Source organism: Megalops cyprinoides, chromosome 4, assembly GCF_013368585.1.
Source record: "Megalops cyprinoides isolate fMegCyp1 chromosome 4, fMegCyp1.pri, whole genome shotgun sequence".
In the NCBI taxonomy this organism is placed as follows: domain Eukaryota; kingdom Metazoa; phylum Chordata; class Actinopteri; order Elopiformes; family Megalopidae; genus Megalops; species Megalops cyprinoides.
In genome coordinates this window covers 40,076,472-40,096,374 of record NC_050586.1, presented here as the reverse complement: position 1 = coordinate 40,096,374, position 19,903 = coordinate 40,076,472, and the positions used below count along the sequence as shown (strand labels likewise).

General features: G+C 44.0%; 1 protein-coding gene across 1 annotated transcript in view; it reads right to left on the bottom strand.

Moving 5' to 3' along the window:
• The window catches only part of grid2 (glutamate receptor, ionotropic, delta 2), a 365,965-nt gene that overhangs the window by 48,980 nt on the left and 297,082 nt on the right, over nucleotides 1–19,903 (bottom strand). The window contains exon 12 of the mRNA XM_036526665.1: nucleotides 988–1,126. Within this exon, the coding sequence (XP_036382558.1) occupies nucleotides 988–1,126 (139 nt within the window). The remainder of the gene's footprint in view (nucleotides 1–987; nucleotides 1,127–19,903) is intronic.

Genomic DNA, 19,903 nt, shown 5'->3' with positions numbered 1-19,903 from the left:
ACTTCATAAATCTTTTAGGATTTCCTCCACGAAGCAGCGCATCCCTCCTCTTTAATACAACAGGCCCCTGGGTGTGAAGTTTAGGCTCTAATTATTGCAGTAATGACCCCAGAAGAGTCTACATATTAAAGATAATGCATTGAAATTTATGGAAATCCTAATTAGCTGCATAGAAGTAGAACCAAGCAATCTAGACAGGACTCGTTAATGACATCTAATGCAAAAGAAAACAAATATCTGGGCTCCCATTTTCCTGGTAACGTGCTTGACTGTGTGGATCACAGAGAAGAGACACTCTACAAGCACAATTAACTGTATCACTGCTAGGCATCTGGAATCTGATTACCCCAATAATGCTTCAGATTTATGACGCTTTTCACGAGAAAGAAAGAAAAAAAAAAACAACTCATCTCCACAAACTCCAAACAGAGATAATAATGCGCAAATATGGGATTTCAATAACTAGAGAGGGACCACTTGAGGCTTCTCTGTGCCTCCCTGTCTCCAGGGCCCCCTGTTTGAGAAGCACACAATTAGGCCTTATAAATCAATGACCTCTGCTGAGTTGGACGACGTCACTCGGAAGGTGATGGATTTAGTTTACACACCATAGGAAATTAAAACTTGAGGTCCCACAACCCCCCCAGGGAGACGATCTGCGCGGGGAGCCTCACTGAGGAGTTTTCACTTCTCTTTGAAAACAGCGGGGGCTGTGATAGCTACGAGAGGCACAGAGAGTGTCACCGCGCCAATGAATATTCTCAAGAGTACTTGTCTACACGCAATCCGCCACTTGCCATCCTCTGGCAGGCGTTACTTCTTTCTTCCATCTTAAACTACATTATGATTTCGGCCGGCTAACATAAAACATTGTATGGAAGAAAAGGAGGGAAAAAAAGACTGACTATATTCCTTTGTTGAAGACAAGAACATGATACACTGTGATTGGAAGGAGCAGGGGCAGGGGTCAGCCAGCGGGTAACTTACTGGATGGAGTTCTCGATGCGGGTGATGGTGAGGAAGGCAGCCAGGTTTGCTGTGTAGGAGGAGATGACGATCAGGGCGAAAAGCCACCACACTCCCATCATCATCCGGGTGGCCAGGGTGGTGTACGGGACCTCGCCGCCTGGAGCAACAGGGCAGGAGAGACAAAGGGAGAAGGTCAGATGCATTCCACAAAGACTTTCACACATTTAACTGCTGCATGGTGGACGGATACCAAATACCAAACATACCTATTTGCTTAGATAGTTCTGCTGAAGTTCAACACCTGCAGGTTGCACCAGCAGAGCGTAAGGTTGATCATAAGTTCAGGTGTAAAGTCCATCTCAGCCTTACGTTTGGAGTAGCTAGTTTCAAACTAGTGCTGCACTAAATTTCGGTTGCACCACGACCACTTAAGACGCAACTTAACTCGTAGTACATAAAGCGATCCTTAATCAGAATATAGTCGCATTTAATGACGTTACTATTGTTTCAAGCCAATCAATGGCACCATACAATGTAAAGAGGAAATGCGGCATTTTCGACATTTGCTGTGCACAGTAGCCTGCATGTGTTATTGTGCTGATTCAATTGTTCCAGCCTTCTGAGGGAAAAAGGCTTACATCTGTCAAGTTTGAAATAATTATCATAGACAATTTTTCCACTTTTAACCTTTCATACAAGCCTCTTGATAGCTGCCCGGCTGCCCTACATGAATGTATCCCGTTAGGTGTGTGTCTCACAAGGACAGCAGTGTATTTTACAATAAAGCAAAGTACTTAACATACTGTATTCATTTCTGTGGGTATTTATTTTGTACCAATGTGCATTTGCTCATTCACTATGGTTTGCGGAGTGTGCTTTCTCTCGAGGTGCTGAAGGTTGTCTGGCAACAAATTTTAACTGAATTAATGGAATAACTTTCCCTGAACAACTAACAAAAGAGCCAACTGGAGTTGCAAACCACATTATAACTAGCCTACACAAGAACGGAGAAAGAATAAGAGGCAAGTTAACGTTATAACAACAGTAACAGAAAAGTTATCAAGGTTCACCTTTAGCTGACTTATTACAGCAATCTTTAATGTAACATTGTTCAAGCTGACAATAACAAAAATCTGTTATGCTAGCCTGTCAACTCTGTTAGCTAGCATTAGCCCTGTTACGTAGCATATGCTTCATTTTTCATTTAATGTATAACGGTGTTATTATATATTTCAAGCTTGGCCATGTCTGGTGAATGTAGACCAAGAAAAAAGAATTTCACTCATGATGAAATTGTAATTTTACTAGCCAAATACAAGGAGCATAAGTGCCTGTTGGAGTCCAAATTTAATAACTTCACCACCAACAAAAGAAAACAGCAAACATGGGAGGATATCACAGAGGCTATAAACACTAACAATTTTTTTTACGGTGCACCTACTTAGTGTAAGGTGTAAGTTTTAAGATATAATTTAAGCCTAAATTGAGCATATGTGATTTGGTGCAACAGTATAACTTTTCAAGTTCGTAAACTCGAATGTAGTGTAGTAAATTTACGTTTTAACTAGGTAAAGATCGAACTTACACTCTGCTGGTGCAACCGGCTGGTGGCCATGTGCTGGCATCATAGGTGATTACGATGTCATAAAGGACGCTTCCTTTTACATTGTGAAGATTTTTTACTCCCAAAGTATAGTCACCAGTAGAGGCAGATGACTAAGGCCAAGGAGTTTCAAAGTGTAGCGGGTTGGACTTTCCTCAGTAGGTGTGCTGCTGTACATATGATAACATGGACTTCCATGGCCATTGTGTGAGGTGATCCAACCCACCTTTACAGCTAGAGTGATAGCACTTACTGTAACACACTCCCCTTTCTTCTAACTGTGTCCCACAGGCAGACAGAGGAACCTTTATACTTTCTTTACTGTCTTTTCTGTTGCTTTACATAAACTACAAAAACGCACTGGTGACATGATTGTTCATCAAGATTTATTATTTCAATAAAGCTTGAAAACTGAGAGTTTCCAGAGCATTTGCACTTTCAACGCACTCTTGAAGTTACATCCGTGTGCTCTCCCAGCAAATGCAAATTGTACCCTTCAGTGTGACGGAAAAATCAGGAAAACCTCAGAGGGACAGAGCAGCGGATCAATGATGGATCTGTTCAGTTAGAGGCATCTCTGTAAGGAAGGCTGTTAAAAATTAGCTTCATTTATCCTTGTGCCTTGCGGATCATTGTGTTCTTATGTGTAATAAGCGTCAGGCATCTCGCTGGCCCCCTCAGCGCAGGGGGGTTCAATAAAATATTTGACAGCCTGCTATCTCTGTGACGGTCCTCTGGGTTTATCCGTCTTTGGGAGGAAATTGTCAGTTGACACGAGCTCATATGTCCCGCAGGCCGCACATGTTCAGTCTGTGCGTGGTCACCGTGGCGACCTGCGTGACACGCAGGACAAGATGCCGTGGCGGCGGCGAGGGCGCGCGGCACCTGGGGACTGGGCTGGTGCGGCGCTGGGAGCACCCACATTTAAAGGCCAATCTGTGAAAGCCAGATTTGGTGACGCGAGGCATGCGCGTTTTCTTTCTGGAGGATCCAGACTGCTTTTCACAGCTTTCCCCCATCTGAATGCACCGGCTCACTATTCGCTCACTGTGCCCAATACAGCACCATCCACTATCCCCACCACCCCTATACATACAGCGTTGCCCCTATTTAAACGTTAGTAATACCAGTTAAAAGAACAAAAAGCGCTAGACAACACATGATAAACATAAAACACACGAACACCTGTAAAACATACACTTATGCCACTTAAAGCAAGCACCTACCCACCCACTCACACAAACACATATATTCACATCACAGCAGGCACACAGGATGCACAGCGGTTGTCCGTAGCCTTGACTAAAACCCGATCATCTGATCAATCAGCAAACAGCGTGCCCTTACACTCCACAGTGCCGTTCGGATTATAACAGAAGGCGAGCCGACGTTTTTTGTGGAGAGGTAATGTGCGAGCGGGGAGGGGCAGGCCCCTGCCGGGCTGACTCCCGACGGTGCAGTGGAGATTGGTGCGGCTGTTGAGAGGGAGGCCAGTTGCACGGATGTCGATGTTTGGCAATGATGCTGCCGGTAATGTAATGCTTTATCTGGGAGTCCTGGTGACTCCCATGATGCATGGCAAATCAGGAGCTCCGGTTCCGCCAGGCTCTCCTACCCTGAGTTTGATTTCCAGCCATGGCAGCGAGAACCTGCGCTCAGCTCTTTGTAACGAACGCACACACACACACACACACGCACACGCACACGCACACGCACAAGCACACGCACACGCACACACACACACACACACGCACACACACACACACACACACACACACACACACACACAGATGCACATATATGCACCCACGCATCCCATCCCCACTCCTGCCCCATCCCCACACAAAAACACATGGCATTAAACAAACATTCATGCATGCAAACACACACCCAATTAAACACACATACACACATGGACACAAAAAACACACACAAAAAACAAACACTCACACACATACACACACACACACACACACACACACACACACACATACACGCACACACACAAACAAGTGCAAAAAAAACACAGCAGAAAAGAAAAACACACACACACAGGAACACCACACTCCCCAGAGCTTTATTAATTCCACAGGTCCAGCTGGAACAACTTCATCTTCGAAAACACAGAGATGAATTGGGAAAAAATAGAGTTCAACCACGAGCGCAGTTGGAAGAGAGCTGGGAGATGAGAAAACAGGTGATCAAAGTTAGGCCCTGTGGGCTCCATCTTGTTTGCGCAGGAGGTAGCTGTCTGCTTTCAGTGAGCAGCTTTTTATATCCATCACTTCAGGTTGAACAAAAATGTTGACTTCTGTCTTTCCACACGTATAAATACAACAAGCAAACCCATCCAAAAAACATAAATGGCAAATGAATAAGATCTGATGTTCACAGAACTGCCTTTGATGACAGGAAGACAATAAACAAGATCAAAACTGCACTGTTTAACCATGGTAGGCTGCTGTTAAGCAATTCATGCTTCCTTAATGACAAAAAAGCCTGTGTTGATTAAAAATAACAATGATAATGAACAGCTGTCCATCACAGTCCACTGTTTGACCTTCCATTTCTGCAGGTCCAGATCGATTTTGTTTGCTAAATGGAAGCGTGAAAAGATCATAAGAACGTAAGAAGAAAACTGCAAATGAATTAAATCAGTCACTCATGTGCCACATCAACAACAACCTGCCCACGCACACATTGCACAGGCCTATGAGGAAAGGAGCCAGCATATGCAAAGCAGATACCCGCCAGGGGTCTTCCTGTCGGATGGTCAGCCATCCGGGTGCTGAGGAGTCGGGTCAAGCTGATGTCCCGGCGCAGTGACAGCAAAGCTCTCCAGGCAGGGCCTAGACACTCCACGTAAAGCCCATTTCCAATCACAGAGAGAGCCATGAAACATTCTGAAGGGCCCTTCACAGCCGCTGAAAACGTCCGTAAATTAATCTGGACGTGGGCCACTCTCCGTCGGACTCTCCCGAGCAGCCAGGACGACAGGCAGCCGGACCAAGGTCGGAAGCTTGAGACGGCGAACCCTGTCCTCCGAGTTATCTAACCTATTCCTTCCCTGTTAAAAAACATGGGAAAGCCCGACCGTAGAGTAATCTGATCGGTCACCAAAGGAGGGCCGATTCCTCTCTTACACCTGTAACATTCCTGGACAGGTGCATTATGGGTATGACGGTAGATTTATTAGCTGTTAAGCAATTTCACCACTTGGATACCTCTCTAATCAGGACAACCTGCATTGCTGACCCCTCACAGGAGAACAAATGGAGTGTGGCTGGGCTTGGTTCAGGGGCAGAAAAATCTCTGTCAGCTAAAAATCTCCGCTTCCAATCACCTGAGGCGGGTTGCTCTTTTTTATCGAACAGATTCTTAAAAGGGTCTATTTAAACTCTCCCTGTCAGCACAGTTTTATCTTTCCCCCCCAGGTTGTGGCATTCCAAATGCCAACGGCCAAAGGCTAAGCCTAATTTTTACACGTTAAAATATTTTCATGTAGACTCCAAAAAAGTGTGAATCTGCATTAGTTCACTTGACTGAAATAACAAGTGGGAATAGGACATGTTCACCCCCTGTTATGTCAGAACAGTTTACTTCTTTAGGTCGCCTTAAAATAAGTGTCACGTCCCTAATAACTTTATGATCAAATGCATGATGGGAATGACTGAATAAATGTGACAAAAATCAAAGGAACAATGACTGGACCTGATTAAAGCCATTTAGGCCATTGACATATGCATTAATCTCATTATAGAGCAAGAGATGCCAATTTTGTTCATGGAGGGTCACATGTGAGAAGGTTTCTATGCCAGTGGAGCAATTAAGCACTAGACTCCACTAATTGCTGTCATACTTAGAGGGATTTAACCGTTCCTCCTATCTTGGAGACTGTTAGGCATTTCAAGCAACCAGACCCGCTTAAGACGGCCCTCCAGGACCAACACTGGGCTCCCTGTTTCGGAGAAACGGTGAAAAACGATATAATTACGTTATAGCGGTTACACCATTTTACAGAGGTCCAAAGATGATGTTGTACACCTGAGCACTGTTTTTTGTTTTTACAGAAAATTAAATCTCACTCGACGGGAAACGTGTTGCGTCTGTGACAGAGAGGAACAGGGGGTAGGACAAAAGAGAGCGGCGAATTAATAAAATATGGAAGCCACAGTCGCCGGGCGCCTCCGACACACGCCAAATCTCTACCCACTCCAATTCTCCGGCACTCAGCAGTTAAAGCAACTTCAAATAAGTGCTTTGAAGCTACTGGCGCAGAACATTCAAAGGTTTATACGTGGGTACCTTGTAAAGCTTTAAATCTCCGAGGCACCTTCAGAGCCTGAGATTGTAGTTTCTGATGAGTGCTGTTAGTTTTATTTATTTAATTTCTTTCTTTCCAAGAGCGCCCCGGCGATAAATAACTTACGGAAAAGTGCCGCGGCTGTGTCGGGTAGTGTGGCTCCCTCTGTGCGTCACCTTTATATTCCTGGTGCGGCGCCAGCCCCCGGTTCCGTGTGACTGCAATTTATTCAGCCCATCAAGTATCCCATTATGAGGCTAGCTGGCAAATAATGCCGTCAATTTGCATACAGTTTATGCTTTGAAGCCCAGCCTCGCTCTCAAAGTGCTATCTCACCACGCAGCCACCCTGGAAATTTGAACGCAATAAATCATCAAAATAAAAATAAATAAATGCAAACATTCAGAGGAGATCTCTTTAGCTGCAGCCGCCTTGGGGGGTGGCGGTGGTGGCGGTGGCGGCGGAGGGTGGGGGGAGCCCAGCAAATTCAGTTGCGGTGTACGGCAGAGCTGGTCGAGGGCGCGAAACGTCAACACAAAAAAAGGAGAGGGATGGGGAACTTGATCAGCGCGCTCCCCCCATCCACAGGGACGAGCCGTGTTTGTCGAGTTACTGGGAACGGGACTGCCGTCGAAGCCGCTGTCCATTCTATGCGTGCCTCCCGGAACACATCTTCATATAAATTACAGCAGCAATAGAAAACAAATAGATGTTGGACCGCAATACATGTGTGTCATTCAGTCCTTGAGGTTACGGATAGATTAGATCAAATGGATTTATTAAATTGTGGACTGAACGACGGGCGGTCAGTGGCGATCCCGGCAGCCGCAGTTACTGAGGCAGGCGCGGGGAGGTGAGCAGAGGAATGCTGGTGTTTGAGCAGAGGAATGCCGGTGTTTGAACAGTGAGGCAGTGATTCATATGTGAGGCAATCTATTCCCCGTTAAACGTGTCAGGGCGTCTCTAGCCTCGAGAGTTATTGCTTTCATCAGACCTTGCCTCTTCAGGAAGTAATGCGCTGGAGAAAGGAAATGAATGTTGTGTTGTAATATCTGCTTGTTCAATTCACACCGCATATAAAGAAAACGGTAAGGAGACGTTGCCTTCTTGTCTCGTTCGGTATGAAACCATTTTTGCACCCCGCAAAGCAAATTATTTTTTAAAGATAACCTGCCTTTTCTGAGATGGTATCGCCGCAAATCAATTTGAGACTGGTCCAATGGCTTCCGTCAGGCGCTTGGAGATTCAGATCATGCCAGCACACTGAAGCCCAGAAGGACTGGAGGTGAATAGAGGAACAAGTTTTTTTTCTTCATTACAATGGAGACAGCGTATGGTACTTTTCACTATTAAGCACTGCCTGCAGGCTTCACACACACACACACACACACACACACACACACACTACACAAAACAAAATATAAGCACACACACAGTTCTTCTGACACCCATAAAGAGACAAATGAACTCAGAACTATATTTCATAAGGTGCACACCTCAACAGGACGCTGTGATCGATGTAATCAAAACATCACAAACAATAGGTACTGCTCAGATTTGATCAACACTACAACCTCGTAAAAGCCCTGAACAGCTCCGAACTTAAAAGCGTGCGTGCGTTGCTTCCTGAGGGAGCGCTGACGCGCGGCCGGATGATTCACACGTGAAAGTGAGCAGGGTTTTACAGAGCGAACCAATTAAAAGATTGAAATTCAAATTAGACAATAATTAGCTGAAGTCTGGGCATTTGAAGATATTCACACAAGGCTGTTTTGTGAAAGATTACTCCCGTTTTACACCGAGAAGTCAGCTAAATTACTGCTACCAAAAAGAGTTTTTTACGCTGTCTCGAGATAGGAATATAATTGCTACATGAACCTTATAACCGGGTTTTTGAGCCAGCTCCTGGCCAGCTGTCATAATCCTCAGCTGTGCTCATCAAAGAGGTTTCTGGGACAGGTCATAGCTGTGGTCAAAATGGCCATGGACACTTGGCACAGACTCCCTGTGACTGTACACTTCCCCTCATTCCAGTGAATACATACTTAAATTTTAAAGTTTAAACAGAACACCCCCTTAGTAGAACATGCATGGACTCCGCCTATTGTGTGACTCAAAAATATTCTAAAAATTTCCACTGCAACAGATTATGGCTTCAGATGCCTGGATTCTCACGCCAGTTCACGTTGGCAGACAGAGGACGAGAGGCAATTGACTTTACTCTGGACCCTACTCTCAGGACCACATAAGAGTTTAGACAGTGGTGCTAACAGATTTTTTAAGTATGATATGTAAGTAATTGTCACATGCCCTACTGGTTCAGGTGTCCCTGAAAGTTTTACAGTGGAGAAAACAGACTTCTGTGATTTTGTGCCTGCCAGTCCGTCTGTCACTTGCTTGGCCTCTCACTTTCTGTGTCATTCTCCCTCCCCCTCTTTCTCTCTCACAAACACAGCAGTAAATGGTTCCAACTTCAACTACCATCTTTAAAAATAAATATCCATAAAGGGAAGTTATACAAACCTAGCGGGTCACTGACTTGTGAACATGTCTTTTTAGTATGAAGCACCGGCATCCAGTGTCAGCTTGCTTACATTATGTCTGGTCCTAGCAAACAGTACTTGAGCATGGCACATTTTCTTTAAGACATCCAGAGTGGTGTATGGTTGGCTATAGCTCTTTAAGAACTACTGACTTGGCATGAGCTTACTAAAAACTCCTGAACACTTCTCCAAACAGGACACACACACACACACACACACACACACACACACATACACACATACATACTTTAAGTCATATAAGACAGACAGCACAACTTCCTCCCTTACCATGTGTGATGTTCATTTGTATCTGTTCTTATATGTTTCCATGGAGACAACAGCCTAGAAATAAAGTAGCTCAGGGGTAGAACAGAGGCACATGTGATGTGTAGGGCTAGCATATGAGAGCATCATATAATATGTATGAAGTCGCATGTTTCTATTCTACAGTGCAATATGTTGTGGGGGGTCCAAGAAACTTTGTCCTGAGCCAACATAAAGGAAAATACATGTTGAAGTCCTGAGGACTCCCTTTTGATTAACAGAGTCCCAGAGTCCCAAAAGTCCCATTTTGCTCCATTAAAAGTTCCTAAGATGGAAGTTCTTTGCCACATAGGGGACTGTACTTCTGAAAAACACAGAATTGAATATCCTTTGCCACATTTCAGTGCCAAAGAAACCCCCCCACAAAATACAGTCTCCACGTATTACATAGCTTGCTTCATGTTGCCTAGGCAATGGCCTTGATTGGGTTATCAGAAACCTCGATGTTTGGCCTAGGAATAATGGCTTGCCCTATATCCATGTGTAGCATTTTTTCCTCCTTTCAAGGATAAGCCAATATTATTAAGAAGGAGAGAAATGTCAGCTTATGAAAGATGTAAAATCTTTTCTATATGATGACTTGACTGGAGCTTCATTTGGAGTTGTGTGTGCTAGCATGAGAGACACCACTTTACATCAGCACAAGTAAAGCTAAAAAAAAGTTAGCTAAACTTTTCACCTGATGAGCAAGGTCTTGACCTTTTTATCTACCAGAAGTTAATATCTGAGGCATCTGGTCAGCTAAAATTAAAGTATCTCACAGGATATTGATTTAATAACAACTGAAGAAAGAAGAAACATAAACTGTTTTTTACTTGTAGAATGAACATTGTACACCAGTCAAAGATGGAAAATTGCTCTTTTGTCTTTGTGTTACCAAATAACAGTTATATTGGATAGATGTTTGGTTGTATGTTTCACTCACTAGATGGCCATTCATATCACTGTCATCAGTTCATATCACCAATGAATTTGCCATCAGCATTGCTGTCAGCTGTGTCATCCATACCGCTATTGGCGCTAACCTTCACACAAGACCTTGCAATTTCACTTGATTTTATGCTTTGGTGTAACAAACGTGTCTGTTATTAACAAAGACCGCTGTGTCAACACATATTTCTTTCTTCAATATTTTACTCACGCTGGGGTCTTCTATCTGACGCACCACAGCGTCTGCAGAGGGACTTACATGCAGATAAATTATAATTTAATAAATAATAAATAATTATTAGTGGAATGGAACAAGGGCATTGCCAGGCTGTGACAGAATCACTTGAAGACCCCGTGTTTTACAGAAAAAAATTATTTCCCTTTTGACCACTTCAGCAAAATTTCCTTCACTTCCGAGGAAAACGAATGAGTCAGCAAAATCTGTAATTGTCTGGCTGTTTTTGTTTTTCGTTCCCAGTTGCAATAACGTTTCATACTAATTTGGGGTTCATAACGGTAAAGAATGCATCGAGAGACTTTCAGTAACAAATGAACACAATTATGCGCCTACTCTTCCGATTGCTCACACAGCTACAGAGAAACAGCATCTGGGTGAATGTGCTGTTGGTTCAAACTTGGTAAAGTTAAATACCATGTAATGTATAGCTAACTCAAACTTACACTGCACACAGGCAGTGTTGGGAGTTTGGTGGCACCTCCATAACACATTAGTGTAATATTATGACCCATCAGTAACTCTGTATTACAACACATATAGCTTTTAGTTCTGTTACTGTAATTTATTACAGTTCATTTAGAAATTACCTTTATATTAGGCATTCCACATTACGTTCATTCTCTAGGCTGGCGTTAGAGAATGTTGTGATGTTATCGCTAATTACCCAGGTAAAGCATGTTATACTGTAATTGGGTACGTGCAGACTGCATGTAAATACAGACCTATTCCTAATACAGTAACAAGAAAACATTCAGGTTAGATAAAGATGACAGTGATCATACTAATCTAATCTATTTGGATATATATACAGTATATGTATATAAATGCCACATAGAAGGGAGCAAAACCCTCAGCCTCAGCCCCTCAGTTTTATTCAATTTGCACCTACTGCCCAGGTATTACAGTTTTAGTGTTTGCCAGGAATACAGCCCCAAATCTTATATAAAAAAAAAGCATCTGAGCACTACACAAAAAATGATCATCCTAGCTAAGGATTCATTCCAGACAAGGTATAGTTGACGTAAATGTACTTCAAACATAAGATAAGAACTACAACCAAATGACTGCAATGGGAAAAAAGTGAAAGTTGGTAAACTTTGTAGTATTTCAGATTACAGGAATGTCTGCTGCTGCAGTGTTATTTGATTACTCTTTTTAGTAAAACTCATGGACATCATTACAGTTTTTGAAGTATATGCATATAATATTACTGTAATCAAGCAATGTCATCCCCATGGCATAGTTATGCAAAAATGAGTAAAAAAGTCAGTAAACCATTCATGCCCATTTTTAGAGTAGTTTATAGAAACTGCTACTGTTGCTGCAGAACTAGAAATGCTATTTAATGACTCCAGTTTATTTTATTTATGGACATCGCATTACAGTTGTTGCAAGAAACGTGTATATAATTTTACTGTAACCAAGCAATGCCCCCAACGTGGCATATCGCCACGCGAAAATGACTCAATATCATGCCTACAGTACGCGGCTAAATCTGACGGGCAGCTCTAATCCCACCGTGAATCCGCAAGCAGGGAAATTGAGGAAGGTACACGGAGGAGGAGAGGAAGATGACAAGCCCTCCCGTTCCTCACTCGCACCCCTGGCCATGAATCCTCGCTTGGCCCAGTTCAACCCAGGTCTCCCAGCTTTTCTGACTACAGAAAAGCGCAGCCCACCTGGATTTACTCTCTGGTTTCCCCCCCCCCCTTGCCAGCTCATGCATGTAGGTGTATGATTGTTCTCGTATAATTGCAACGCTGCTACAACAGTACTCTCGATTCCTCACCACTCGCTTTCAGGCATTGCAGGCACTAATTAAACTGTTTCAGTTTGAGAACTGTTGCGTTATAAACTAAAACCGCACCTGTTAAACTCTACAGTAAGTTGGAATGGTTAAGTGGTTTATTGTACTGTGTAGGCTGCACTGAGTGTATGTAACTCTCTGAGCTGCCTTATATAAGTGTCTGCTAAATACTAACAAAAGCAACAATAATCATTATGATAACAACAACCATCATTATAAGCGTCATCTTCATAACAGTCACCACCATTATCATAATCATAAACATAACACAGATTCCCAACACATCTGGATGTACCTGCTGCTCTTATTCATGATCACCTCATTTCTATTCCTCTCCCAAAATCCCCCACGATCCGTCGCGGCTCATTGCGCGTTAGGGCTGGCCCGGTGCAGGGGACACACCGTCTGGTGTAGAGCTGCTCGAATCAGCTGTATCACAGCAGAAATCCTCTGCGTATTAGCTCCCTCAACCCCCTGCCCGCACTGTAATTTCGTAAAAGCCGTTAATATTTAATTTAAGTGGTGTCACTATCAATTTTTCATATTCATTTTATCTGGGGCTCTGTCAGCCCAAAGACTTGAGGACTCTGGGAATTAATTCTGGAAGGGTCTGACTCCTCGTTTCTTATTATTCCATCATGGCGTGTCATTTGTGTCAATCGCGTATATATCTTTCCTAAATGCATAATGAACAAGAACGCGGTGGTTATTGCAAACAGGCCAGGATGATCACAAAGTGGATTCAATACAGTACCAGCTCAATGGGCCCCAGGCATGAATGCTTTGCGGCACCGCCAGGCAATCTCGCCGGGGTCTTGTTTTTGAGACCTGTGTTCTGACCGCGGCCAAAAAAAGGTTCCATAAATCAGAATGCTAATAAAAAATAAATAAAAATGAATGAATTGCCGCTGTCTGACGTGATGACAGCTGACCTCCAACTGTGAATAATGCGCAGCTACTCTGTTCTCCCGGATGTCCATTCACTGCCTTGTCTCTGAGGGGGAGGGGCTAAAACATGCACTTGACCCTCAGCCTTCAGTCTTCACCATAAACCTCCAGCTTAATGCTGGCCATAAACAGATCCGTTTAACTCTTGTGCTTAAACATCTGTTTGCTCCTTGTCCTACTGTACAAATAAATCTAAAATTACTTAACAAATTTGGCTGTGAAGACTATTTATTTATTTTCAAAAAATAACAGGTCCCACTGAGATGTCCTACTAAAAAGGTTTAGTTGCAGCAGTACTGTTGTTAAGGTCAGTTGGTCTATAGATTAAAAAATGTGTACTAGGGAAGAAATCAATTCATGCTTATTGACAGCAGCTACCTGGGATATGCAAGTTGCCTAAAAAGGATAACGCCAGTATTACGAAAAAGGGATCTGCTTATTCTACATCAATAATTTCATAATGCATGAAACTTGCATAACTCCTGTATGTTATAATAGCATCTAATCTTGACAGCCACAATGGAAGTGCAGTGTTTCAGAAACTTGTGCAAACTAGTACATTACATTATTTATTTTCTTGACAGAGGACCTTTCTCACCATGACTTATCATCAACATATGTAGCTGGATATTGTATATTAAATGCTATAAACTTTAAATATCTTGCTTTGGAGTGCAATTGTAGCGTTACCCATGGGAATTGAACTTACAATCTTCTGGTTATGTGCCCAGTTGTAAATAGAAGTAAAAAAGAAGAAAAATTACTCCACAACTGAAATAAAAAAAGACAAGAGACAATCCTTCCTCCTTTTTGGAGTCCTATTTTGTGCTCACACCTGATCCTAGTTTGGCAACATCATTAAGCACAAAGGGGGAACTGTAATTAAACTCTTTACTCAAAAAGCAGGGGTGCATCCTGGGTCTCCACTGTGGGGAAACCTTGTTTTGTATAATGTGGAAATGAGTAAGATCAAAGGAATGAACCTTGTCTGCCTGATCAGGGGAGACAGGGAAATGGTCCACCCCCACATTGGCATCATGGGTAGAGGGTCTCTACTCTGCAGCTGTAGAAACTGCAGGGCACCACACGATGAGGCACCTGCTATTCATGTAGCGCTCAGCTGCTCTGCTGCTTCCGGCTGGAGCCGGCTATAAAGGACGGAAAATCCCAGGGAAATGGACGCACCATTTGCAGACCAACCCTCGCCGATGGTCCCTCCTGCTCGTCACTTCTCTGCGGGTTTCTGTATGGGCGTAGAGGTGTTCTCTCATGCCTCTTCATTTAGGAGCCAGTTATAAACACAGTCGTTCTTGTCACTTTTTCACTGGTGATTTTTTCTTCCCTTCATCCCTGTTATGTTTAGATTTTTTCTGTTTTGTACTGTATTTCCCTGGCCATATATCAAGACTGTAATAAATCCTTATTGCATCTCATTTTTGCTTGCGAGTCTGGAGGCTGTAATTTGGGGTCTAGCTGGATCTAGGTCTAAACACCACAATGAAATAGAACTGTTTTGGTGAGGCGAAAACAGTTTGGCAACACACAGATTCTGGTAAGCGGAGGAGTCAATGTGTATTCGCACATTTTCGCCTTCAGTGCTTTTAAAGCGCGCATACACATACACACACACTTCCAAGGCTCAGCAGATCACAGATCAGCGGCACTGTCAGTCAAGCTTTGCAGTCCGGCGTGGGGATGACAGCCGCCCTTTGAGCGGGTCGCAGCTCTGAGAAGAAAAGACTATTCTCACCGGACCCGCACACCTGTAAGGCGAGCCTCACCCCCACCCTCCGAATGCCGTCTCGGCTGAGGATACATCTGCCCACACCGTGTCGCACACTGAATGCATACATTATGCATCAAAGCAATGCTGGAGCCTTTCGGCCGCCAGGGCCTTGCCCCCTGTCCTCAGAATCAATACCTGAGGAATCCATTGTGATTGCGCCTGGCTTTCGATGACTGCCAATGACGGGCTCCCTTTAGTATGCCATGGTTTGAAAGGAGCTGAGGTTTTGGAGGGCCATTCATTATTTAACCAGTTTTTTCTGTACCCTTTCTTGCTCATTCCTCAACCCATCTATACTGAACCAGCAGAAGAAGCTCAAACCTACAATAGAAGCCGTGCCTCGTTTGGCCTCTGTTACTTCAGAGCCAAGACCTGCATTATCTGAACTTGCTAAGAAGGGACGGATTTTTGAATAGCAGGTATTGGCACCTTTCTGCCACCAAGCCAGGTTGATTCCAGTGTGAATGATCTTGATCTGCATTGTTTCTCTGTAATATAGTGAATATATCTCATTGCACGGATAGCTGTTTTCAGATAGGTGGCACAGTATCTTGCACAGATGTGTCACTGAGTTCAAACGTACAAAAGAGAAAGGAAAAAAAAAATGTAGCTCAGCTTCAATATGATGTCAGCCAAGGGAAAATAGTTGCGGTTGCTATGGTCCCTGGTTTTTCTGTTCTTTTGCCTATATGTTGTAACTAGTCAATTATTTTCTTCTTTTGTACCAGCAATGCTTGATTAGGTGACATTCTGTAAACTGAAACCCCCCGAAAAACATGATTTTCCATATGAGCTCCAAGAACATAATCACATTGGTGTATATAGTCACTGTCTTGAACAATTAAAATTGGTGTAATATTTTTTTGTATTTGTAATACTTTTTATTTTATAAAATGCAGTTCAACAATTATGAAGACTCAGTCATACAAACACGAGGGGCTCTACTGGAATCCGCCGAAGGAGGCCACTGGGGAGATCCTGTCGCGCTATCATTTCCTATTGTGATTGTTAATTAACTATGTGCATCTAATCCCATTCATTCCATGTGGAAGCTTTACTTCAGGGTATGTGCTGGGATTCTGCTGTGTTGTATCGTTTCGTTCCATTTTGTTGGATACGCTCCGTGCTTGACTTTGGGAGTCGTTCTCAGTATGGGCGTGCTGGATGTCATAGCTGTAAATGTAACATAATATGTACTCACATCCCGCATGCCACTGTGTATAAGAGCATCTGCTAAGTGACAAAATGTAAACTGTATAATAATATACAGGCAATGTTTGTCTAGTTCAGCTATATCCTGCACAGCTCCACCTAGGCATTATATAAATAGGCTATATAATATAGCCTATAATATAGGCTATATTAAATACTGATTACAAGTGTTTTTGAGCACAACACAACAACTATAATAATAATAATAATAATAATAATAATAATAATAATAATCATCATCATAGTTGTAGTAGTGGTGGTAATAACAGTAAGTGCATTAATATAACTACATGTCTATATTAAAACTGAGCCTAATGATGTCCTGAAGGATCCAAGGGTTTCTGACTCACCTACAAATGCTGGTCAGCTTTTTCATGAACTCAAAACTCTCTATGTGGAGAAAAACATTCTGGTGTCAGTGTGAAATTTGCTTTAGTCTAATTTCCCCCATACCCTTTTGTTCTATCCTCAGTTCTCAGCATGAAGTATTTTCAATGATCTCCCTTGATAAACCTTTTTAAGATTTTAAAGACTTCACTCAAATCACCTCTGAATCTCCTTTTATTGAGAATAAAGAGATCGAGTCCTTTATGTCTCTGTAAACCTGTTTAGTATCCAGGGCCAGAGCCTGTTGCTCTTCTCTGTACTTTTTCCAGAGCTCCTGGAATTACTTTATAGTGTGCTAACCAACGATGGGCAAAGTAATTGCAATGTCATCTAACTAAGGCGTTGTAGAACCTTGATATTACCTTGCTAGATCTGCAGTCCATACTTTCTGCAATATGCCTCTGCATCATGTCAGCCCTTATTTACTGCCACAGCACAACGTCCAGTTCCTGTTAAAGCTGGGTCCCCTTCATCAATACCAATGCCGTAAATTCTTATTTCAAACATGCACAGTTAACATACACTGTGTTGGCATCAAACTTCATTTCCAGCTCTCTGCCCAATTAAAGAGCTTCTGCTCTAAACACAGGTCCTTATCCACGACAATTTCCGTTTCTCATATTATTTGTTTGCACAAATGGAAGGAGCTCAGGTTGAAGGGGAAAACATCATTGCTCAAACCAGGACTCAGACTTGTAACCTGCCTGTTACACCACACTGCAAATCAGATCAATCGTCTGGGTTGCTGGGCAGCTGCGAGGTATAAGAAGTGTCAGACTGGGGAGAGGGAAATGCGAATGGCATTTCTGTAGCTGACAGCTGTAATAGCACGGCACCGTTTCTTGTTTCTTTCCTTTTCCCCGCTGCTGATGGCTTATGGAAACTACATGCTGTTTTTACATCAAGCTCTGTCTCTGTGATGTCCCTCTCTAAGAAAAAGGAAGATAAACCAACAGATTATAATCATCTTCAGAGCTCTTTCAAGTGTTCTCCCTCCCCCCCACCCTCCTCTGTTAGGTTCAACAAATAAGTTGTCTGTGCCGAGACGGTTCATTAAGGAAGGAGGGTGTGGGGGGGTGGCCATTCCCCCCTAGCCCTTGCCCCGTGTGCCTATCACCATTAGCGTCCCAACACAACAGGCTCAGAGACAGTGAGGGAGATTAGCGGCAGGGTTGCCAGGGCCCTAGAGCATGCTGGGAATCGGAATTACCCGGGAACAGCTGATCTGTCAGCTGTAATTACTCTGCCGGTCGGTTGTTCCGGAACACTCCCAGTGCCGCCACATTCCGCGGGCTCTTTCCATCCAAGAGCCCTCGCTAATCAGAAGAGAAAGGCAAGGTGAAGCTGGAAATCGCTAATCTTGTGCTTGGTCTGCAACTCGACCCTCTACCCTGGGAAATTAGACGTGCCCCCCCCCCCACTTCACACCACACCACACCACACCACCCTGTGCAACCCCCATGACAACATTGTTTCTGTTTCTCACACGCATTTCGCTGTCTGATTCACATGTGCGACCAGCTCTTACAACATACAATATTTCTTCCCCAATTACTCGGAAAAGTGCCATGCCAGTTCCGGATGAAAGGTGATGGAGAATTGTGCGTGTGTGCCTGTGTCTGCACCCGACTCTAAAAACCCCGGTGAACGACTTGCATATAACGTGGCCCGTTTCCACCTGGAACCGGAAATTGATTGTGTTTTCTGGAAAAAAGTCAGCCGGTAATTGAAAACGAACCCCAGGGAAAGAGTTTAGCCGGACGCATCGCGCCCCGTGCCGGGCTGACGGCCCTTCTGAGGCAGATTTATAAACGACTGGTGCAAGATGTACGACCAAATCCTTTCCCTGGGTGTTATTTTTCCACAGAACAAACCCGGAGGGGGGGGGGGGGGGGTTCGCTGGCTACCGCGACGGCCTCTCCAATGTCGCTGTGCCTCTGCATGGCTCAGCGCACGAGTGTTGACCGAAGCGGTGACGGGAGCTCCTTCTCTCTGACACTCTCCTGCCCTGATAAACGGGACACGCTGTGCCCTAGGTGTGCAGGGAGCGGGAGGAGGGGCCCCGCAGGCAGAGCGCATGGCGCTCTCTGCTCATGGCCGCTCAGATTAAACGCTAATGGCGGAGCGGGAGCAAATCCCCGACTCGCTGGGAGACCGGGGTGCCAAGGCCTCTGTGTGTCAGCGATAAGAGCGAGGGCCAGCACAAACTCAGCACCAAGGGCTTTTTTTTAACTTCTACTGTAAGGGCCCCTCGAAAAAAAAAAAAAAAAAAACCTCTTCAAAGCCAGACCAAAGGTCCCTCCCCAGCACCGGTCTCCAAAAACCAGAGGAGGGGAAAAAATGATGGTGTTAGCGGCTTCGCCTGCAAGAGTGTGTGACGGGGCTGCGGGGGGGATTTTTTGGGGGGGGCGGGGGTTGAGAGCCATCTCTGAGAGCCCTGATAAAAAAGCAGAGCGAAGGAGCCGATAAGTGAAGATGAAAGAGATGACAGCAACCTGTGCCTCAGCCCGGTCAGGTTGTGAGAGCATGCGACCATGTGTGAGGGGGGCTTGGCTGGGGGGTGTCGTAGCAGCACCCCTGATCTGTGATAGCCCCTTTTCACTGAAAGAACCGTGCAAAGCCAGGCCACGGTGAGGCCTTGCTGGGCTTGGCTGACATTGTTGTAGTCGGACACAAGCCTATGAAGAGAAAGAGATGTCAACTGTATAGACTACACAATGTGAAGACAAAGTATGGACTTCTGAAGGCATGTTAAATGAAGTAAAAGAAAAGTTAGTTATATGTTGCATCAGTCTTGAGTGGTTAGAATCTGTATACCGTATTTGTATAGAATTTATATATGTACTAGGTCTA